Raw genomic sequence first — 22,506 nt, 5'->3', positions numbered from 1 at the left:
TGACAGTGGGGTTACCAACAGGAGAAGAAACCTAAGTGGAGACTAGAGAGGAATTTGCCACTCAAGTATAGGAAACCTTAGCATAAAACAGAGTTTAAGCACATATGGGAAATTAGCTTATGATTAAGGCAGTATCCAACATCAGCAGGAGAAAATATGAGTTATCCAATAAATGGTTTTTGGAAAAGGTAACGTTGGATCCTTACTATATTTCTTACTCTAATTTTTTATTATATTAAAATTAAAATACAAAACTATAGAGTACTTGAAGAAATTTATGGATGTACAATTTTATAATCTTGGAATTGGAGAAGACTTTTCATAATAGGATATAAAACCAAGAAGCTGTAAAGGGAAAAATTGATCAATTTTACTATCTTGGGAATATAATACTCAACAACAAACAAAAACAAAGACGATCCTAGAGAGGGAAGATAAACTGGGAAAAAAAGAATTTTAATTGTTATTCCAAAAGCAAAGTATTGTTTCTAGGGGAAAAAAATCTTGCACAATTTTCAGTGGGTCATATATAATAATTTGATTGCTAAGTGCCATGCACTTAATATACTTATTTGGATTTTAATTTTAGCAAAATGCTTCCCTAGATAGTAAGGCCACAATCACCATAACAACCACACAACGTTTCTACCTCACTACTGCCGGCCAATTTGACTTAAACACTGAAATTCCACAGAAAGCAGTGGAACTGGGTGTTAACAAAATGAGGAAAACTTTCAGATCCAACTCCAGCACAGGTCTGATTTTCCTAGTTAATTAGTAGGAACATCTCAGTAGTTATAAAAAAAGGTATATCCCATTTCTTCAAAGCTCAGACATGTCATTAGTTTCATTAGGTTGAGACTCAGAAAAGGCAGAAGATAAAGCTGAGCACTAGAAATCTGGCATTTAAAACCAGAATGTTGATCATTGTTGAGGCCAAGTGATGGCTACATGGGGGCTTATTATATTATATTCTACTTTCCTGTGTTTGAAAATTTCCATAATAAAAGAATTTTAAGTAAAACATACTTTAAAATATAAAAACAAAGCATTAGAAAAAAGTGATACTAATTTTGCTATCCAAATAAAGACCAGTGTGTGTGTGTGTGTGTGTGTGTAACTCTAAGGCTTTGCTAAGCTAATTCAGCTGAAAAGGAACAATATGCTATTTTCACTTGAGATGCTAATGAATGGTCAGTTAATGAATATACCCCATTCTTAATGAATTATGTGTGGGATATTTGGTCCCAAAGAGAAATTCTGCTTAATACTGCATATCTTCTAACTTCATCCCACTTTAAATTATTTTACTTTAAGTTTCAGGTTGAGAAAATAAGGTTTCTAAAAGGTAGAAGGCCATTTCTGATGCCATTCTGATACTGGTTAAAAGAAGTAAAAACCCAGAAAAATCCTAATGTTCATGTCACTCTTTCCAAAATTATATTGGCCCTCCATTGCTATCACGATAAACTCCTAATTTTACAACCTGAAATTCAATGCTTTCAAATACTTAGCCTGTTTCTTTCCAGTTTTATCTCTTGCTCTGGATAGGGAATCAACTCCAACTAAACTGGTGTACCCCTCATTTCATGATCATACCACTCTAGAGTGAAAAGGCCAGACTTGTCTAACCCAAGCTCTAAAAGCCCTGTAATACTTAACAAATTACTTGACCTCTGTTTCCTCATCTGAATGAGAGTAATGAATAGCAGATTAAGAGTAATGGAGAAATGGGGTGCCTGGGTGGCTCAGTCAGTTAAGCGCCTGCCTTCGACTCAGGTCATGGTCCCAGGGTCCTGGGATCGAGTCCCACATCGGGCTCCCTACTAGGTGGGGAGTCTGCTTCTCCCTCTCCCACTCCCCCTGCTTGTGTTCCCTCTCTCGCTGTCTCTTTCTCTGTCAAATAAATAAAATCTTAAAAAAAAGAGTAACGGACTAAGGAAGAAAGTACTGTTTCATGGCTGACCTATGTGACACCTTCCTAAATTATACTGTTCTTTATGTCACTTGCTTTTTTTTTTGTAATTAACCAGAGGATAGCCTTCACCTTGTCATCTTGCATTTTAAGTTAGTTTTTTAGTAACTTCACTAAAGACAAGGGCTATATTTCCTTTATGTTTTCTAAGATAGCACTGTGCTTTGCATATAACACCTTAATAAGTAAGAGTGACTCGTAAACCCTTTCTTCCCCAAAACTTTTAAAATAAACCTTAAATGCTACTATTTTTCTGTATTACTAATGTTTCAAGCATAAAAATTTAGTGCCATAGTTATTTATTTGGTGTTTTATAAAACAGGTATTTATTGAAAACCTCCTCTGAGCCAGGAACTGTTACAAGGCTCTGGGTATACCAGAGTGAATACAGAGGTCCTGCTCTCAAAGAGCTTACAGTCTAGGAAGTGAGAAAGACAAGGAAATACACAATTTTAACATAGTCTGGTAAGGGCTACAGATGTTATTGGTAACTAGCACCAAGATATCACAGGAGCACAAAGGAGGCACCTAACAGGATCTTGAGACACAGCAGAAAGGCTCATGAAAGAGACTAGAGGGCATGTAAGGGTTATACTGATAAGGATGAGGGGTAGGAGATGATTGATTCCAGCAGACAGAACAGCATATACAAATTAGGTGCAAAGGCCTAATCCTTAGAGCATCATCTGCAAGCTGTTCACTGTGACTGGAATATGAATGTATGTATGTGAAAAAAGAGGCTATAAAGCTTGACCCCCCCCCCCCAAAAAAAAAGCAGTTGCAGCAGCAGCTTGACAAGATAGCTTTGTATGCCATGCCAAACAGGACTTTATCTTGAGGATTATTGGGCGGGGGGGGGGGGGGGGGAAGATATTAAGCAAGGGAGCAAGGGAGTGGCATGGTCCAATTTTAGAGATTTAATTCTGGCTACACAGTGGTGAGTATTTTGAAGAAAGTAGCTGGAAGGCTATTTGGTCAGCCCCCCAAAAGTAAACTTTTACCCAATTTCTGTGTGCAAAAGAGGGATTACAGAAGACTTACAAAAGAAAAGGAAGTATGCATAAGACATTTTTCTTGACCAAATCTACTCAAGGAAAAAACTTACTAGAGTGACAATGGCTTAGGCACTGAAACGTGGTCCTTTTCTCACATGTAGGCTACCAATAAGAGATCCATTAATTTCTCTGATAAAATGATACCTCTTTTGACGCTGAAATTACAATCAACTTATCTTTTGATAAAATTCAGAGAGCTATACATTTGATCTCTAGAAGCATAAAAAGACTAATTTCTCTAAAAAAAAAAAAATTAGGTTAAACATCACATCCCCCAAACCGTAAGGTATACTGGGCTCTACAAACGCAGGAAAAAACGTACAATAAAGATGCTCTACCAACACCTGGACTTTCTCCAGTCACTGGCCTTCTTAAAGTTGCTGCTGTATCAGGCTATCTGGCACTCCATAAAGCCAAGTTGCAGAGTGGGGCGTTCACCTCAATATCCTGCTCATAACCCTCTTTATTAACGCCAACGGTATTGTCACTGGTGTAAGCATTACTAATTACGGTCGCTGTTGCTGTGAACTTGTTTTCAGAGCTTTCGCTGGTTGTAGACGCTGACGCCGGCAAAGACTTTTATTTCTATATCAAGTAAATCTCGGCAGGGGAAAGTCATAAGCTCGCTGAACTAAAAGCTCGGGCTGGAGCAGGGCCGGGATCCTGAGGTCTAACCAACTGGGTGAAGGAGAATGAGGGGATCAGAGCTTTGGGGGGAATGCTTCCGACGTCAGCCCCTTCTCCTGCGGAGTGGGGGGAGCCGAGCACGACTCCGAGGACCCCTCCTCTGGGCAGCTGAGGCATGTGAAGGCCGCTTTGGGATGAAAGACGACAAGAGGAAGCATCTACGACAGAAACCCTCATACCCCCAGCCAACTCACCATGGTAAGGAGCAGCACAGCTCCCGCCGGAAGACGCTCTGGGAGCTGGTTTTTTCCCTAGAGCGGAAGGGGTGGGGCATCAGAGGCCGATTGGCGGAGAGGGTCGCGGGGGCGGAAGTGCGTGCAAAGCCTCTTGTTCCCGCCTTCTCCCCGGCTGTCACTGCGTTCTATAGAGGCGAAGGCAGAGGCTAGAGTGACCCTACGGAGGCTTTTGAGGGGTAGGTGGAGTAGAGAGCTAGAGACCCTGTCAAGGATCGGTTAGGGTTCTTTTTGTTTTGTTTTGTATTTTTTTAAATGTATAATGTATTTTTTATTTAAATTCAGTTAACATATAATGTATTATTGGTTTCAGAGGTAGAGGTCAGTGATTCATTAGTTGTACATGTAGGTTTTTTCCTGCGTTTGTAGTGCTCATTACATCACATGCCGTCCTTAATGTCCATCACCCAGTTACCCCCTCCCCTGCCCCCTTCCCCCCTCAACAGCCCTCAGTTTGTTTCCTATGATTAAGAGTCTCTTATGGTTTGTCTCCTTCTCTGATTTCATCTTGTTTTTCCCCCTTCCTTCCCCTAGGATCCCGTTTTGTTTCTTAAAATCAGTGTATGAGATCATAATTGTCTTTCTCTGATTGACTTATTTTGCTTAGCAGAATACCCTCTAGTTCCATCCACCTTGTTGCAAATGGCGCGCGCGCACACACACACACCACCTTTATCCATTCATCTGCTGATGGACATCTGGGTTCTTTCCATAGTTTGGCTATGGTGGACATTGCTGCTTTAAACATTGGGGTGCAGATGCCCCTTTGGATCACTACATTTGTATCTTTGTGGTAAATACTCAGTAGTGCAATTGCTGGGTAGTAGGGTAGCTCTATTTTCAACTTTTTGAGGAACCTCCATACTGTTTTCCAGAGTGGCTGCACCAGCGTGCATTCCCACCAGCAGTGTAGGAGGGTTTCCCTTTCTCCACATCCTTGCCAACATCTGTCGTTTTCTGACTTGTTAAGTTTAGCCATTCTGTTGTGAGGTGGTATCTCGTTGTGGTATTGATTTGTGTTTGGTTAGGGTTTATTTGTAATGTTAGGAAAATTTCATTTAGTGCTGAAGCGCTTTTACCTATGTTGTGTGATGTAATTTTTTGCAATACTTTGTGAAATAAATAGTATTCCCGTTTGAGGAAGCAAGAAGAATAAGAAACTTGCCCAGAGACATACAGCTAGTTCTCCAGAGAAGCTGAATTTGAACTCAGACCAATTACAGGATACTGTGTCCTGTTTCCTAAAACACTACTTAAATTCTCATGAAATTAATTTTATTATGGAAGTAATATAGAATACAGGAAATAAAATAATGCGATACAGAATATGCAACACATGTGTGTATCAGGTACTGGTCTCATAAAATTATGTCCCAGTAAGAAGAGACAGAAAACAAATAGGGAGGAAAAAATGTTTAATATATTGATAGTGTCATGTAGAAAATAGAGTTATGCTACAGAGAGTGACTGAGTGGCTAATTTATAGTAGTCCAAGAAAGGTTCTCTAAGGAAATGAAATTTGACTTCTGAATGACAAAGTCTTTCTGTGAAGATTATTCCAGGCAGGATAAACAATACAAATACCTAAGTCAAAAACAAGCAGAAGTGTTTCAAGGTCTGAAAGAAGGCAGTGTGTCTGGAGCTTTGTGCTTGAGGGGAAGAAATGAAGAGATCTAAATGGTAAATGGGTCAGATCAAGCAGGAATTTCTAATGGAGGGGTAAGGAGACTGGTTTCATTTTGTTTTGTTTTCTAAGTGAGACAGGAAGCCTGTGGAGGGTTTTAACAAGGGAGTGACCTTTACATTGTGGAATGGAGAATGGATTTTAGGTGGATAGTAATAGTGAACATTTACTAAGCACTTAACGTGGTAGGCACCATTTCATGAGTTCAGTATTAGCTCATTTAATCCTCCTATCTGGCATTTGGTATAGGTACTATTATGAGCCCCTGCTTGGAAAATTGTATGCCAAGGTCACATACTTACTTAATGGCAGATCTGGAATTCTGTGCTACAGAACCTAATTCCAAAGCCTTACCTGCTACTGTGTGCTTACTACTCCTGGACAAGATTAGAAGCAGGAAGACAGGTTAGGACATTATTGCCTTATTTACCCAGAGCAAATCATTCATGATTTTTTGAAGTTTCTTTACAGTCTTTTTTTAAACAAAATTGGATTCAAACAGTATATATTGTAGTCTGTCTACTTCATGTAAGGATGTATTCTGACTTTTCCCCATGTCTTAATTTTCCTAGAATGTTTGTTTTAATGACCTTAAACAATTCAATCATAGGTATGTGCCTTTACATAATTCCTTATTGATGAGTATAACAGGGTTTAGACATAGCAAAAAGAAATCTCTCAAGCTATTTTAAGAAAAAAAAAATACTACAACAACTATAGAGGAGATCAACAATTAAATAGAAGACTTGAACAATACTATATACCTATTAGACCTAACATATCTCTAGAGTATACCATCCAAAAACAGCAGAATACACATTCTTCTCAGGTACATATAAAGCATCTTCCAGGATAGTACATATGTTAGGCCATAAAACAATCTTCAATAAATTTGAAAGGATTAAAATAACAGTATGTTCTCCAAACATACTGGAATGAAATTAGAAATCCATAACTAAAGGAAATTTGAGATTTTCACATCTTGTGGAAATTAAAAAACATAGTCTTTAATAGTGGGTCAAAGAAGAAATCACAAGAGAACTTTGAAAATATATTAAGATGAATGAAAATGAAAACTCAATATACTAAAACTTATTGGATACAGCAAAAGTTGTAAGCAGAAATTTATAGCTATAAATGCCCATATTTTAAAAAGAAGAAAGATCTCAAGTCAATAATCTAACCTTCCATCATAATAGAGAAAGAGCAAACTAAAGCAAGCAAAGTAAGTAATAAAGCTTGGAGAGGAAATAAATGAAGTAGAGAATAGAAAAACAATAGAGAAAAATTCACAAAACCTTTGATCTTTGAAAAGATCAACAAAATTGACAAAGATTTACCTAGACTGACCACATGAAAAAGAAGACTGAAATTACTAAAATCAGGAAAGGAAGAAGGGGACAAGTTACTACCGGTCTTACAGATATAAGGGGGATAATAAGGGAATATTATAAACAATTGTATGCCAACAAAGTAGATAGCCTAGATGAAATGGACTAATTTCCGTAAAGACACAAACTACTGAAACTGACTCAAGAATAAATAGAAAATCTGACTAACTGTTTAACAAAAGATTGAATTTATAATTAAAAATTTTCCACAAAGCTCAGGCAAAGATGGCTTTACTGGTGAATTCTACCAAACATTTCAAAATAGGAGGGAAGACCTTCCAATTCATTCTACAAAGAATTACCCTGATGCCAAAACTAGAGAAAGACAAGAAAACTACAGACCAACATCCCATATGAATATAGATGCAAAAAACCTCAACAAAATAGCAAAATGAATCCAATATATAAAAAGAATCATACACCATGAATGTGTGGGAATTATCACAGGAATGAAAAGTTCATTTAACATATGAAAATCAAGCAATGCAATTCACCATATTAATAAAGGAAAAAAATCACGATTATCTCAATAGATGCAGAAAAAGCATTTGACAAATCCAACACCCCCATTAGAAAAACAAAAAACTCAACAAAGTAGGAATAAAACCACAGAAATGGGTTATGTTGAAAAATTAGCCCTTTTAGTTTGGAGGTATACTATTTTGTAATTAGATCTAGATCTTTGTGTAAAATCATTAGACTTTTTATTTTGAAAATATTTTTGCCATTAACCTGTTTATTCTTCCAGCTGCTTTTGCTGTTCTTTACCTCTATTATAAAGTCTTGTTCTGTTTTGTTTTTATTGTATTATTTCTATTTAATGCATAAGGGAACATTCCAAAGGAAACAGATGTTAAGTATAAACCTGACAAACCTTCAGTTCAATCCAAGCCAGCTCTGAGGTCTAACAGTTGCAAGTTCCATTAGACTGGCAATCAATTGTTGAAAAAGTGATTGGTCAAACTTTGCTTTGGTTATCCTAGGCCTCCATGAGGACATTCCCTGTCTTGTCCATTGACCATTTTGATTAATCCATATTCTGGGGTCAATGATTGTTTGAATGTAATGGCATTTCCCCTCCCTGACTGCTTATAATTTTTTTTATTTTTTGGCAATGTGATGTATCCAAACATAGCCTTTGTTGTATTTATTCTGCTTGAGCTTCACTGAACTTTTTGGATCTGTAAGTTGATGTCTTTCAACAATGTGAAGAAAACTTTAGGCATACTGCATCAAATGTTTCTTTTGCCCCACTCTCTGCCTCTCCTCTCCTTTTGGATTTCAAATCAGAGGTAAGTTAGATTGATACTGTCCCACAGGTATCACACTTCGCTATTTTTTTCTTTCTCTCTGTGCTTGAGTTTGATAAGTGTATCAGCTTGTCTTCCAGCTGTCTTTCCTCTGCTGTCCAGTTCACGCTGAAGCCCAGTGAAATTTATTTCAGGTACTAGGTTTCATTTCAAATTCTTTTTTCATTACCAGACTTTCCATTTGGTTTTTAGGATCTATTTCTCCACCAAAAATCCTAATCTGTTCATCTTTTTTTCCTATTAATTCTTTAGTTAAGTTTTAAAGCTGATTTAAAATAATTTTGTTAATTCCAACCTGTGAGCAATCTCTGCCATTTGCTTCTACATATTTTCTATTGTTTATGGATATAATTTTTCGTTGTATGTTTAGTAATTTTTTTATTGTGTACTGGTGTGGATGTGTTGTGAAAACTCTGGATTCTGTTTTCTTCTAAAAAGTGTGTTTTCTTCTGGCTAGCTGTTCAATTACAGTAGATAATCTTGATGCTGTGAAAGTTTGACTTTAAGCTTTGTTACAGTGAGTTTATCGTTTTGCCCATAGTCCTAACTATAGTATGGCCCTTAGGTCTAGGATGTTGTCCTTCCTCCTTATTATGGTCCTTTTTGGGTCTCAATGGAAAACCCAAAGTATTTACTAAACCCCTTTTAGTGGAATTTAAATTTCAAACTCTGTATTCCCCTGGAATACAGTTCCTTTACAGTTCTCTAGATTTCAACTATTGCTTTCTGGTAGGTTCCTTTGAATATTACACTGCACAGGTACAATTTTGGAGTCCACCAAAGATTTGAAAGAAATTTATAGGCATATCCTGGAGTTTATATCTGAAACTCTAAGATTTCCCTCCTAATTTCCAGCTGTTTTACAAGTCCCAAAGGACTCCTCAGCCCAGAACGACGGTTACATTCTGCTTGAAGTCTATTTCTAAGCACATTGCACAAACTGGAAATTGCCCTTGGGGTAAAAGCTAGTTAATGTGGATCTCTTCTAGTACATGATTTTGTGCAGTTTCTGCCTGTTTTTGCTTGCTCTCTAGAGTCTTCTAATCTTTGCTTTTTATATTTTGTTCAGTTTATAATTATTGGCAAGAGTTAGTCCAATACAAGCTACTCCTTCACTGCTAGACTGCAACCTCTGAAACCTCAAAAAGTTTCAAATAAAAAAATTAAAGGCAAAATAAAATTTATCATTTATTTCCAATCCATTAGGATAAAAACCCACTTTATGCAGCTGAACCTTTTCATTTTTTTTTCTGAAGAAAAATACAAAAGACCAGATTAAAATTTGAGATAAGCATTTAAAGTAAATCCTCTGACTCAAGAGTCCAAAACCAAACTGTTAATGGTTCATTCTACCAAAACAATTAGTTTTTGTACAAAACATAAAGAATTTTACCCTATAAAGACTGCTGTATATTTACTTAAATTATAATTCTAATATCTGTTTTTCCTCCACTTCTTCCTAAGCACAAAGCATAGTCAGAGATCTAATAACCTCAATGGGCAGACTGTCTTAGAATAAACTTTTACTTTTGAGATATCTGGGAAAGACAGTACTGACTTCCCTTGGCTCAATGTCCAGTACATCAGTAAGTTTTAATACAGTTTACAAAACACTATCATATTAACATGAGCACATTAACCTTTCATGTTTAAGCATTATCTTTTAAGAAGTTAATGACAGAGAGCTCAATGCAGAATCCAAAAGGTCACAACCTAAGTCTAATATTAATTCAGAAAGACTCTGCAACTTCTATCTTTATTGAGAAGACCAGACCAATCCCTTTCACCTCCTACTGTATCATTATCTTATTTTCATGGTCATTCTTTGAGGAGGAAAAAAGCCCAGCTTAAACGAAAAATAAAATAAAAGTTACAGAAAATAGTTCTCTAGCTCTAAGCTCAACTTCAGACTTTGGTCAGAGAAGTAAAATAACTTCTATACTGTATGGAAGGTTATTCATTCACTAATATAATTCTGACTCAGTGTTTATGACAATATTAGCTTGACTTTTCTATCTTTTAACATTTGAAATCTTTGTTATCTAAAAACTATTCCAATAAAAATAGTGAACTACATTACTGCAGACAGAATCATGATAAATTTAAAGATTATATTTTAAAAGTTGAACATGAAGCATAGACCTTTAATATGACTGATCAGTTATTCAAGTATCAACAATGTTAATCCTTTTCTAAATGAAAATACAAAGTGAAATTTTATGAGCTTTATTGAAAATGTTTTAACTTTGGATATTCCCAATTCTTGTCATCATGTATACTGCATCATCTTTCATTATCAGTATTTTATAATTGATGCTTTAATGTTTGAGACCTTAAAAAGATACAACATATGACTGAAAATGGGCATGGTTCTGGCTTAAAATTTTTTTTTCTATTTATCTCAACCCTCATTTCTGTTATCCAGGGAGTTCTAAGGTCATGATTAGAGGAGACATTTAAGTTACAGCTATAAATAGCACATTATCTTAAACCATACATCTTCTATATGTAGGTAAATCTTTAACAGGAACAAGAAGATTAAAATTAAGATGAATGTATGTCTTCATTATAAAATTCCTATATAGATGGGGCAAGTTTTTAATTTTAATGTATTCTCTCAAAACCAAAACCAAAGATATTTTTCCTAAATGAAAAAAATCTGTTACTACTATAAAATTATTCTTTCCGCCCATAACATTTTACATAAAGGCACCAAAGAAAATTTCTGTAAACAAACTTTTAACCAGTAAACTAAGGGCAAATATCCATTTGCCTTTATTACAATATTTAAAAAGCCATGATATGAGTCTCTACTTCCTACAATGACAGTTTTATAATAAAATCCAGGCATACTTATACAAACGAGAAACAATTACTGTACATTTTTGGGGAACAAAAGACAGATTAACAGACTAACTTTTTAGTTAACAAAGTGAGCACAAGAAACCTATAAAATGTATGCAATGTATAAAAATTCAGTAATTTTTTAAAGTTTCATTGAAGGGATTAATAATTATTAAGAATAAAAGACGGTAGATCCACTGGCTTATAATTATCCTGTAAACAGTAAGAAAGCAATAAGCAATAAATTAGAAATGTCTTAGCTCTCAGTTCTTCCCTTCTCTTACACAGAAACCACTTTTACAGCAGTTAAAATTGGCCTTCTTAAATATTAGAATAATTCTAGCAGAAAATAAACTCCATTAGGAATAAATTAACAGTCTACAATAGATTTCTGACAAATATATTAGAAAAAAATACTGCAGGTCACATGAGGATTGATCTACATGTTGTAATGACAGAATGACTCAAATCTTCTAACCGTCTCTTTTTCTATTTTACTAGATTTGCTTTGTTGCTATCAACAAATTGCTTTCTAAATTGGTAACAAGGTAACAGAAAAATGAAAAGTGAAATGCAGTATTTAATGTGTAGATTTATGAAAAAGAAAAAACCTTCAAAATACTTATTCCTATTACTGTTACATAGGAAGAAGTTTCATTTGGCACACTGGACTTGTAAAAGAAAAGAAAAAAAAGAAACTCAGAGTGTTTGGCATTCTAATCATCTGTAGTAAAGATAACAGTAGGAAAGGAAAATAGAAAAAATTATTATTTTAAGAAAAGACATCAGAAGACAAACAACCAAAGGCGCTTGTGTCTTCTACCATTCACTGTCTCTGGAATACTTTCATCTGCAACACAATATACAAATTATTATTTACATTATGATTATATTGGTAAAGAAGACCAGAATCAGTTTTGGTTGTGCTCTAACTTACAGTGCCCATCGGGATAACCATGAACAGGCCTTCAACAAAATACTCCATTTGCATTGTATATTTTATTTAAATTTTGTTTTATGGTGCATCTGCTGGGGTGCACAAGTAAGACTTAATTGTAAGACTCTGAAAAGTCCTGTAAACTTAGGCTCAATTTCTGTAGCTGATAACTATTCAATGAAGATGGTGTGTTTCTCTCTTCGAAAGCAAAATGTTCTGCAGGCTTACAAAGGTCTTTCCTTAAACAGTGGTATCGCCAAAGTCCTTGTTCCAACGTATGTACGCTTCTAAGGTTTGAGGGCTCACGCTGCGTTTTATCTTTTTCAAGGATTCAGTGAAGTCAGATAATCGAATATTTCTCATCTAGATTTTAAAAAAATACATGATAATACAAATGATGAACACATATACAGTAGTTAACCCAAAGATGGATTAAAATAATGATGCTGTCTATTACTGTTATAAATATATACATGTATTCTTAGAAAATCATGCCTATCATCTTATTTTACATACTATTATATTTAGGCAAGTTCGCTATATAAGGAATCTTATCAAAATGCTATACTAATGGGGCACCTGGGTGGCTCAGCTGTTAAGTGTCTGCCTTCGGCTCAGGTCATGATCCCAGGGTCCTGGGATCGAGCCCCACATCGGGCTCCCTGCTCGGCGGGGAGCCTGCTTCTCCCTCTCCCGCTCCCCCTGCTTGCGTTCCCTCTCTCACTGTCTCTCTCTGTCAAATAAATAAATAAAATCTTAAAAAAAAAAACAAAAAAAACCCCCAAAATGCTATACTAATATACTTTTATTATATATGCTTTATTTCTTAGGTATTAACATTTTAAATCATAATATTTTTCCCATTATAAAAACAGAAAACACTCATTATAGAAAATTTGACAAAATACAGACAAGCAGAAAAAAGAATCACAATTCCATCATTCAGAATTCTCAGGTCTCACGCACCACAAGCATACTCTAGCTAAATTCATGCTGGGTTTATTAGAAAGGAAGATAGTTTACAAGAAGCACATGAGACTTTTAAGGAAATAATGCCTTTTACAGCATGTAGGATGCTTGTCTCTGAAATTTTCTAATATTAATATTACTTATAATGCATTTTATATAATTTGGTCTCATTTTTTGACCTTTTAAAAAGATTTTATTTGAGAGAGAGAGAGAGAGAGACAGCACAAGCTGGGGGCAGGGCAAAGGGAGAGGGAGAAGCAGGCTCCCCACTGAACAGGAACCCTAACCCTAACCCTAACCCAGGATCCCGAGATCATGACATAAGCCCAAGGCAGACACTTAACTGACTGAGCCACCCAGATGCCCCTCATTTTCTGACCTTTTTAATTGGCTATGAGAATGTAGAATAAAACAATGCTGAGTCAACATGAATCTATAATTACCTGAAAATTTTTAAAACTCAAAAGGAGCTTGGCACAAAATGAACAGTTTTAAAAATTACCACTAATATATACATGTGCATTCTGCCCAAAAATAAGTTAAAGAATTTGAGACAAAACCTCAACTGATATTCATATATACTCTTCTTTTTATTACTCTTATAAAACCCAATCTAACTATTTCACACTCTCTGATATCTTGATGAGCACAGATCGAGAAAATCACCCACACTTGTAACTTGTAGCCTAATCTTAGTCAAAAAGGAAAAGGATATATTGTTACCACATAATCATCATATGAGGCCTACATGTTTTTTTAACTATAAAACACACACTGGCTCTTCCTAAAGCCCAAAGAGTAGAAGGATAATGAATGTAATGTATTACCTATGATATTCTTGAATAAAATTTGTTATAGAAATTCAGGTCTTAAAAGCTTTTGATGAAATTCCAATTGAACTGTACAGAAGGGTATACATAAATACATGAAATTTATATATGATATTTTGAAGTTAGTAAGAGATGAATGTATACAGTAGGAAAAAGCAACTGGTAGCTAATTTGAGAAAGAGAAAAATAAGCAGCAAAGATATCTTTTCAAAACAAACTAATGAAATAATAAAGTTAAAGTTAAGATGGATACAAACTGTGTGCTTTATTTTTTATTTTTATTTTTAAGTAGGCTCAGTGCCCAACCTGGGGTTTAAACTCACAGCCCTGGGATTAGGAGCCACACACATGCTCTACTGACTGAGCCAGCCAGACACCCCAAACTTTGTTTTTTAAAAACAAGGTACATTATACCCTGAATTTACAGCCAACAATTCCTAGCACTACCTTTTAAAAACACAGAATTCCAATACAATTATTTGAGTTTCTATTCTCACAGAATATTCTTTATATACCTTTATATTCCATGAAAGTCAAACTGGGTCGATCTCACCTGGAAGTGTGTCTACATACCCGTGCCTGACAACACACTTGTTAGTAAAGTTGTACTGAATAATGACTAAAAAAATTCTGGTATACAATTTTAGAAACCAATGCTTGTGTTTTCCTCTCCTCTCATAAATGCAATGCAACCGATAAAACAGATTTCCTTAATCTCTATAATAAAATGCATTATTATTATTATTTATGTATTTTAAAATTGTTCTATGGACACAGACATAGTACCCACTACTGCCAGACTCATTTAAGCATTTTATAAATGTTAACTCATTAGTCCAGGACTAACAGCTAAAAGTACTACCAAATTATTAATACTAAAACTATTAGATTAAAAATAAACTAGATAAGAGAATACAGTAGAACCAAAACTTGTAACAATGTAACCTAATACATAATTAGTAGGATGGTCACAAATGGTACCAGTAATGTTATTTCTTGTAATTCATTCAATAGTTTCAGTAAGTTTTAATTTTAGTGTTCCTCTCTAAATTTTAGTATAAAATAAGGTTCTTACTTATACATTTTAAAAATAGTGGATAAAATTATATTTTTAGGTGTGGGATTAGAATTCAAGTAGATTTTATGCTGAAATATTGAAATAAATATACTCTATCAGAATGAATTAATGATATTTTAAAAATATGTATATTTTTCAGGCTCTTGTCATTGGAGTAGGCTAATTTAACACCAGTACTAATAAAAAACAATGTAGTATAAGTTTCTTTTTTTTTTTTTTAAAGATTTTATTTATTTGACAGAGAGATACACAGCGAGAGGGGAACACAAGCAGGGGGAGTGGGAGAGGGAGAAGCAGGCTTCCCACTGAGCGCAGGAAGCCCAATGCAGGGCTTGATCCCAGGACCCTGGGATCACGACCTGAGCCCAAGGCAGACGCTTAATGTCTGAGCCACCCAGGTGCCCCTGGGAAAGCATTTTAACTGAATCAGAGACTCACCCAGGTGCCCCTGGGAAAGCATTTTAACTGAATCAGAGACTCACTACCCTAACCAAGGCTAGAAAGCATTCTTGTACATTTTAGATTGGTTTTTATATTCTCCATTAAAATGAACCAGGGTTCTTGGGGTGCCTTGCTGGCTCAGTTGGTAGAGCATGCAACTCTTAAACTCAGGGCTATGAGTTTGAGCCCCACGATGGGTGTAGAGATTACTTAAAAATAAAATCTTAAAAAAAAATAAAGCAGGGTTCCTGTAGAGTTGCTGATTCCAGGTGTTGGGATTAAGTGCCTTGCTCCCAGAATGCAAGAATACTTCTCAAAGTTCTAAAGTAATATTAAAAGGGCACAGCTTAATGTAAAAAGTAGATTTCAGTGGCCAAATGTAACCCTTTAAACGTTAAAAAAAAGTTATAATTGATTTACAGATATCTTGGGCATCTTCTGACATGTCTTGTAATGATTCCTACCTCTTGTTATATATGCCCCTCTGTAATTTCTTCCCCTTGAATGTGGACTGGACATTAAGAACAGAATACTGCAGAAGTGATGAGATGTCACTTTCAGGATTAGGTTATAAAGACTCTGACTTCATCTTGCTGGTACTTTCTCTTCTCCCTGGCTTGCTTGCTTTAATGAAGTAAGTACTATGTTGGAGAGGCCTATGTGGAAAAGAACTGAAGGAGGTCTTCAGCCAAGGGCTAAAGAAAACTGAGGCTCTCACCTCAACAACCCATGAGGAAGTGAATCTGGCAAAGAACCACGTGAGTGCGTGTGGAAGCAGATCTGCGGCAGTTGAGCCTTGTAATGACTATAGCCCCAAACAACATCTTGATTACAGCTCTGTAAGAGACCTTGGGCCAACAACTTGATTGCAGCCCTCTGAGAGAGCTTGAAGCAGAGGAGTTATCTAAGCTATGCCCATATCCCCAACTCCATGAAAATGTGAGATAATAAATGTGGTCATTTTAAGCTAAGTTTTTCGGCAATTTGTTATATGGCAATACATACCTATAGCAACAGAACTGTCTTGTTTTAAAGTCATGAGTTACTAAAAAAAGAAAATAAGACTCAAAATTTCTTTATTCTTCAAATAAAACAGGAACTATATTTAGGTTGACTTTGTCCAGTGAAGAAAAATATTGCTCGGGGCGCCTGGGTAGCTCATTCAGTTAAGCGTCCAACTCAGTTTCAGCTCAGGTCATGATCTCATGGGTCATGAGATCAAGCTCCATGTCAGGCTCCACACTTGGCAGGGAGTCTGCTTGAAGATTCTCTCCCTCCACTCCTCCCCTCACTAGCTCACTCACTCTCCTTCTTTCTCTCTAATAAATAAATAAGTCTTTAAAAAAAAGAAAAATGTTCAAATTTGATTGTACGTATATTCTCACGATGGGCAAAAAATATACAAAGGTTAACAGAGCCACTATCAGTAAAAAACTGGTCTCTTTTCTCATGCAATAATGGACAGATGTGTAAGACTTTCTATTCCCTAAGCAGGCACCTACTTATAAGTAATAAGGCTGCCAATTATTATATTAATCAAAGTGTATCAAAGCATTCCATTTATAGGTACAAGTGGACTTCCCAATTGACTTCCACAGGAAATGCTATGGCCTTAGAGCTTGAGACAGAATACTTGCAGATGAGGAGGTGAGTGGATTTTGCCTGTTAAGTCATTTGAGAATTTGTAGACTGCTTCTTACTGGAATTTATTTGCCAGTTGGTGGTTTTAGCTCATTACTGCCTTAATTAGTCCCTTTATTCCACATGGTCTTTCCAAGGGACAAAAACAGAGCCCTAAATTGTCACACAGTTGGTCTCTCCTCAGTCTGAATCTAGGGGCCAAAGTATAGGCGATATCAAGTTTACCTGTCCTAGGGCCAAGGCAGGAGAATGGTGTGTGGAGAAGAAATAATTCATGCATGATGCTTACTTTTTGGGTAGAAAGGTGTTTTAAGAACATTAAAAAAATATACTTATGGGATATTGTTAATAAATTATACTTAAACTATTTTTAAAAACCCACAAAACACTTTGGGAACACAAACTGTATAGTACTTACATGAAAAAATTTTTAAAAATGTGGAATTAAAATTACAAATCAGATAAAAGGGACTTGAAACTTATACTTTAAATGTGCATTTTTAAGGTAATAGCAGCTAAATGCCAAAGAAGGTATGTGGAATTCTCTGTTCCTAAGCTTCATTCAGATCAAACACACGCTAGGTAAACTAGACTTTTAAAATGGAATGGTGGTTGCAGTAAGTGTGAGGGTATTCTTAGCAATGTAGCTGATTAACTACCACACACAAAATACCCGAAAACAACTAAGTTTACTTAGAAGCTTGAAGAAAAAAGACTGTCAAAATGTGCTCAAATACATTCGTTCTCTATGTTAAGAGTTCACGGTCTCCTCAGTAGTTGCTGAAACTTGGTATACGTGCTGCCGAAGCGAGCACAATAGCTGTTGAAACTTGGGCAGGAAAAAATACCTCTGACGTGTAAGTTATAAATATAAGGCTGATTTTAAATGTTTGCTTACATAGTTATTACAATCATTCTGCATGTCCAACTTTATATTTTTTCAAAAGAAATGCCTTAGCATCTGATAAGAAATTGTAATGAATTACATTACAATGGTATTGCTTTTATAAGGACAAAAACAAATGCTGAAAATCTTACAAAATACAATACCAAGGAATTAACTTGTTACAAAGAGTAAAACTCTTTTAAGTTTTCTATAATTTTCTTCTGTTTAATATTTACATATCATTTGATAGAAAATGACTTAATGACTATATACAATATTTTTTGTCCATTACCAAAGAACACCATTAAGTGATTGTAATTTGATAGGCCCCTATATTTTGAAATAAAGGAAAGTTAACTTTTTCTAGCTTCTAATCAAATCAACTACAAAAATCCAGACAAAAGATATGCCTTACAATATAGAGAACCAGAGCAAAGAAAAGATAATAATAAAATAATATACCTCACTGGCAGACATATTCTTTACTTGTTCTGGTTTCAGTTCTGTAAAATATAAGACAGTCACTTAAAAAAAAGATTTCTAAGTTTAAATTGCTGAAGAGCAAAACCAAGTACAATGATCTAGAAGTACACGTTCAATATAAATTATTTCTATTAAAAGGAAGATACACATTAATATTAAGAGCACAATTTATAAATGCTTAGAATAACAGTCCATCTTAGGAGTAACTGGGAGGCATTCAATTTATCTGCATATTGCCCAAGAACAATAAATTTTACAAATTTGAGAGTAAACTTAAAAGAATGTAGCTTGTTCCTCACAAAGGCTTTATTTTTTTTTTTTAAACCCAGTAACTTTTATCTGCTTCAGAATAATAGCTAAAATATTCTGAAAAAATACAAATGGTTTATGTATTATGTACTGGTTGAGTCCACTATCTGAACATGATTTCATGCCTCTGGCAGCAAGAGTTTGACTAGAATGTTTGCCCAGAATTTCAAAATACATTCTCAAGGTTACACTTATTCTCCAAAGCAGCAATTCTGAGTCAGTACACTGTTTCACTGCAGGAGATCTGTTCTAGAAGTTGCACGTTCCATGTTCTAGTTTATCGTCACAGTCAGCAATCTGAGTGCATACCTGGGAGCATCACCCAGCCACTGCCCATGCTGGCTGTGGAAAAGCAGCTGAGAATATCTAAAGTGATATCACAGTGGTATTTCAGAATCAGCAAATAACCTTGAATCAAAACAAAGCAATTCCTCAAAAGATAACATATAATAATACAAATAAAAGCTTCTTCTCAGACACTTTAATTTCAAGTGTTATCAGAAAATTGAAGTGAAAAGAGCCAAAAACAGATAAGAACATTTCCCCTTTATTTTTCTTTTTTGCTTGCTTAAAAATGTTGTCTTTTCCTTTGTGTCTTCTGCTGGTTACCTACTATCAAGAAGTGAAACATATGGCAGATGGTAATTTATCGTGCTGAGCACTGTTTAATGTAGAGAGTTGTCTAATCACTATGTTGTACACCTGAATGAATATAACACTGTATGTTAACTATAAATTTTAATTAAAAAAAAAAGAACTGAAACCTGTTGTTTATAACAGGGTCATGATCTACTCACCCATGGACTATCTTTGTATGGTCTGTGAGCTAAGAACGGTTTCACGTTTTTGTTTGTGAAAACAAACAAAACCCAAAAGAACATACAATGGAGAACATCTGTGGCCCCATGAGCCTAAAATACTTATCAGGCCTTTTACTGAAAAGTTTGCTGACTCCAAGTCTAGAAACTACTTTGTACCAAGTTTTCTAGCAGCTTAAATGCTTTCTTACTAAAAATAAAACATCTCAATAGGGACTTTTTAAACGTCTAAAGTGGTCTGACAAATAGGTCTAAATGTTTCAAGCTCTATACACATACCTCGGATAGGACCCAGTGCTGCATCTTTTGCCAAAGCTGTTAGATCACTTCCTGAATATCCATCGGTCATTCTAAGAATGGGAAGGAAGAAAGAGCAAATTATTTTCATCTTTGCAGATTTAAAATCTCCATGTAAAAAGAGGGTAAAATCTAGTTTGCCTCTGTCATCAAGCAGACAGCTATGCAATGTGATTTTAAGAACACAGAAAGGCTCACTTGCTGAAAACAAACAAAACAGTCTATGGCAGGCTCCTTAGATAATGCCTGAAATTTTCATCATGAGAACCAATCTTTTAGATTAAAGCATACTGTATCTCCAGGAGGCTCCATTACATTGTAAACAAATCCCTTGGAAAGGTAACATCTATAAGTCATGGCTGGCCAAAAGACACATAACCATAATTATTGCTCTGTAAGTTAATGTTTCTTTATCTTGACAAAAAACACTGCCAGTCAAGGTAGATTTCCTTTTTTTTTTTTAATTTAAAATTTTAAAAATTTTTTCAAGTACAAACGTGGGGCCTAACGTGGGGCCCAAACTCACGACCCTGAAATCAAGAGTCACATGCTCTATCAACTGAGCCAGCCAGGTGCCCAATGTACATTTCTTTAAATGTAGGACAAACGGGGTGAAGGAAGGGTCTGGGGTAGAAGATATTGGCAAAAAGAGGCACACCTGAATGGGATGCCACAGTGGAGAGTCCTGGGCAGCCAAGAGATTATCAAAGGGAACTAAAAACTAGGGCGGCAAAGGGGAAGAAAATAAAACAGGAAAAGCAAGCATTTACTTATCATGTACTATGTTATATAACTATAGAGATCAAACATTAGCTGAATTCTTTATTGGAATGACGAAGAAGAACCTCAATGTTTCTAGGTATTGAATTTATTCTTTTTCATAGGTATCTGGGAACTCAGAGTTTTTACTAAAATTACTAGCTTATTTACATACTTATTTAAATTACCTTATGAGATTTTTAATGAGTAAAATTCAACAAGCGCACCTTTTATATTCAGTTTCTACTTAAGTACACCACTCATAAAACAAGCTGAAGATGCAAAAGTTAAAAAAAATTACGTATAATACAAGAGAACAAGTTTATATGAAAATAATTGTGTTGGTGTGGGCAGATATAAGACATTTTAAAGTTTTAAAATTATTTTAATACTACTTAGAAGTGTTTTTTTTTTTTTTTAAGATTTTATTTATTTATTTGTCAGAGAGAGAGAGAGCACAAGCAGGGGGAGCGGCAGGCAGAAAGAGAAGGAGGCTCCCCGCGGAGCAGGAAGCCCGATGTGTGACCTGATCCCAGGACCCTGGGATTATGACCTGAGCTGAAGGCAGACGCTTAATCGACTGAGCCACCCAGGAGTCCCTTTAAGTTTTAATAAATTTATAAAAAGAATATAGTACCATCATCAGATATGTAGGTCAGGTCTTGTAGAGGATCTAGAAATTTAAATTTAGATATTATATATATAAGAATAAGAGGTAAGAAAAAAGGTGAAATAAAGGATGAGACGGTTCTCTGAAAAATAAATTACTCACTTCAGACCTGAGTTTACTTTAAACAAAAAAGAGAAAGAATTCTTAAAAAAAAAAAAAAAAAAAAGAAAAGAAAGAAAAAAGTTTTAAGGTAGACCAAATCAAATTACTTACCTAGCAAGTTGTGCTAGTTCTTTTTGGGTCAATGGGCTTCCTTGCTTACATAACAGATTTTTAAGTAAAAGTAGTCGTGTCTGAAAAGAAATATTGAAGAATTATCAGTCCCAAGAATTAGCTTAACAAAATATCCGTAAATTAGGTTCAAATCCTGACCCTCATTTATGAGCTGAATGATCACAAACAAATCACTCTCTTAGAGCCTCACTCACGTCTGTTAATTGGAGTTAAAACTACCATTTTTGGGGGTGCCTCAGTGGCTCAGTTAAGCATCTGACTTTGGCTCAGGTCATGATCTCAGGGTCCTGGGATCGAGTCCCACATCAGGCTCTCTGCTCAGCGGGGAGTCTGCTTCTCTCTCTCTCTCCCCCTGTGCCCCTCCCCCGCCCACTCATGCTTTCTCTCTCTCAAATAAATAAAATCTTTAAAGAAAAATAAACTACGATTTTTTGAGAGTTCTTGAGAGGCTTAAGGATAATCCAAAGAAAACACTAAAGATGTAGCTGCTGCTACTATCAAGGATGTTAAGGATCTGAGCTGGACAATCACAATTTTTAATTTTTTAATACTTTTATTTTTTTCTAAAGATTCATTTATTTATTTTAGAGAGAGAGAGCATGCAAGAGTGCAGTGTGGGGGGGCAGAAGGAGAGGGAGAGACAGAGTCTTAAGCAGACTCTGTGGCTGAGTGCGGGGTTCGATCTCACAACCTAAGTGGAAACCAAGAGTCGGATGCTTAACCCACTGAGCCACCCAGGTGCCTCAACAATCACAAATTTTTAAAAACACTTTTATAGATGTATGAATTCATAGAACATTAATCTCCCCATTGTAAGTATATAATTCAGTGACTTTTAATAAACAAACAGTGTGCAACCACCACCATAATCCACTTTTAGAACATTTCTATCACCCCAAACAGTTCAGTTATGCCTGTTTGCAATTAATCCCCACTTCCACCCCTAGCCTTTGCAAACCACGATTTCCTTTGGTG

The 22,506-nt window shown here is 35.5% G+C and overlaps 2 protein-coding genes across 7 annotated transcripts in view; both read right to left on the bottom strand.

The window, feature by feature from the left end:
- The window catches only part of SLC30A6 (solute carrier family 30 member 6), a 39,561-nt gene extending 35,577 nt beyond the window's left edge, over positions 1–3,984 (bottom strand). For 2 of the 3 annotated variants that reach the window (XM_036119120.2, XM_036119121.2), the window contains exon 1: positions 3,912–3,984. In XM_036119120.2, the coding sequence (XP_035975013.1) occupies positions 3,912–3,914 (3 nt within the window). In that variant the 5' untranslated portion in view covers positions 3,915–3,984. The other variant, XM_036119122.2, reaches the window with a different exon arrangement.
- A 6,561-nt stretch (positions 3,985–10,545) lies between these two features.
- The window catches only part of SPAST (spastin), a 62,768-nt gene continuing 50,807 nt past the window's right edge, over positions 10,546–22,506 (bottom strand). For all 4 annotated transcript variants that reach the window (XM_036119118.2, XM_036119119.2, XM_036119115.2 and 1 more), the window contains 4 exons: positions 21,511–21,590; positions 19,851–19,921; positions 18,424–18,464; positions 10,546–12,479 (listed from right to left, as the gene is read on the bottom strand). In XM_036119118.2, coding sequence (XP_035975011.1) covers positions 12,357–12,479; positions 18,424–18,464; positions 19,851–19,921; positions 21,511–21,590 — 315 coding nt within the window. In that variant the 3' untranslated portion in view covers positions 10,546–12,356. The remainder of the gene's footprint in view (positions 12,480–18,423; positions 18,465–19,850; positions 19,922–21,510; positions 21,591–22,506) is intronic.

This window comes from Halichoerus grypus, chromosome 10 (assembly GCF_964656455.1).
Source record: "Halichoerus grypus chromosome 10, mHalGry1.hap1.1, whole genome shotgun sequence".
Lineage (NCBI taxonomy): Eukaryota > Metazoa > Chordata > Mammalia > Carnivora > Phocidae > Halichoerus > Halichoerus grypus.
The sequence above is the reverse complement of the archived record's forward strand: the minus strand, read 5'-3'. Positions and strand labels throughout refer to the sequence as shown.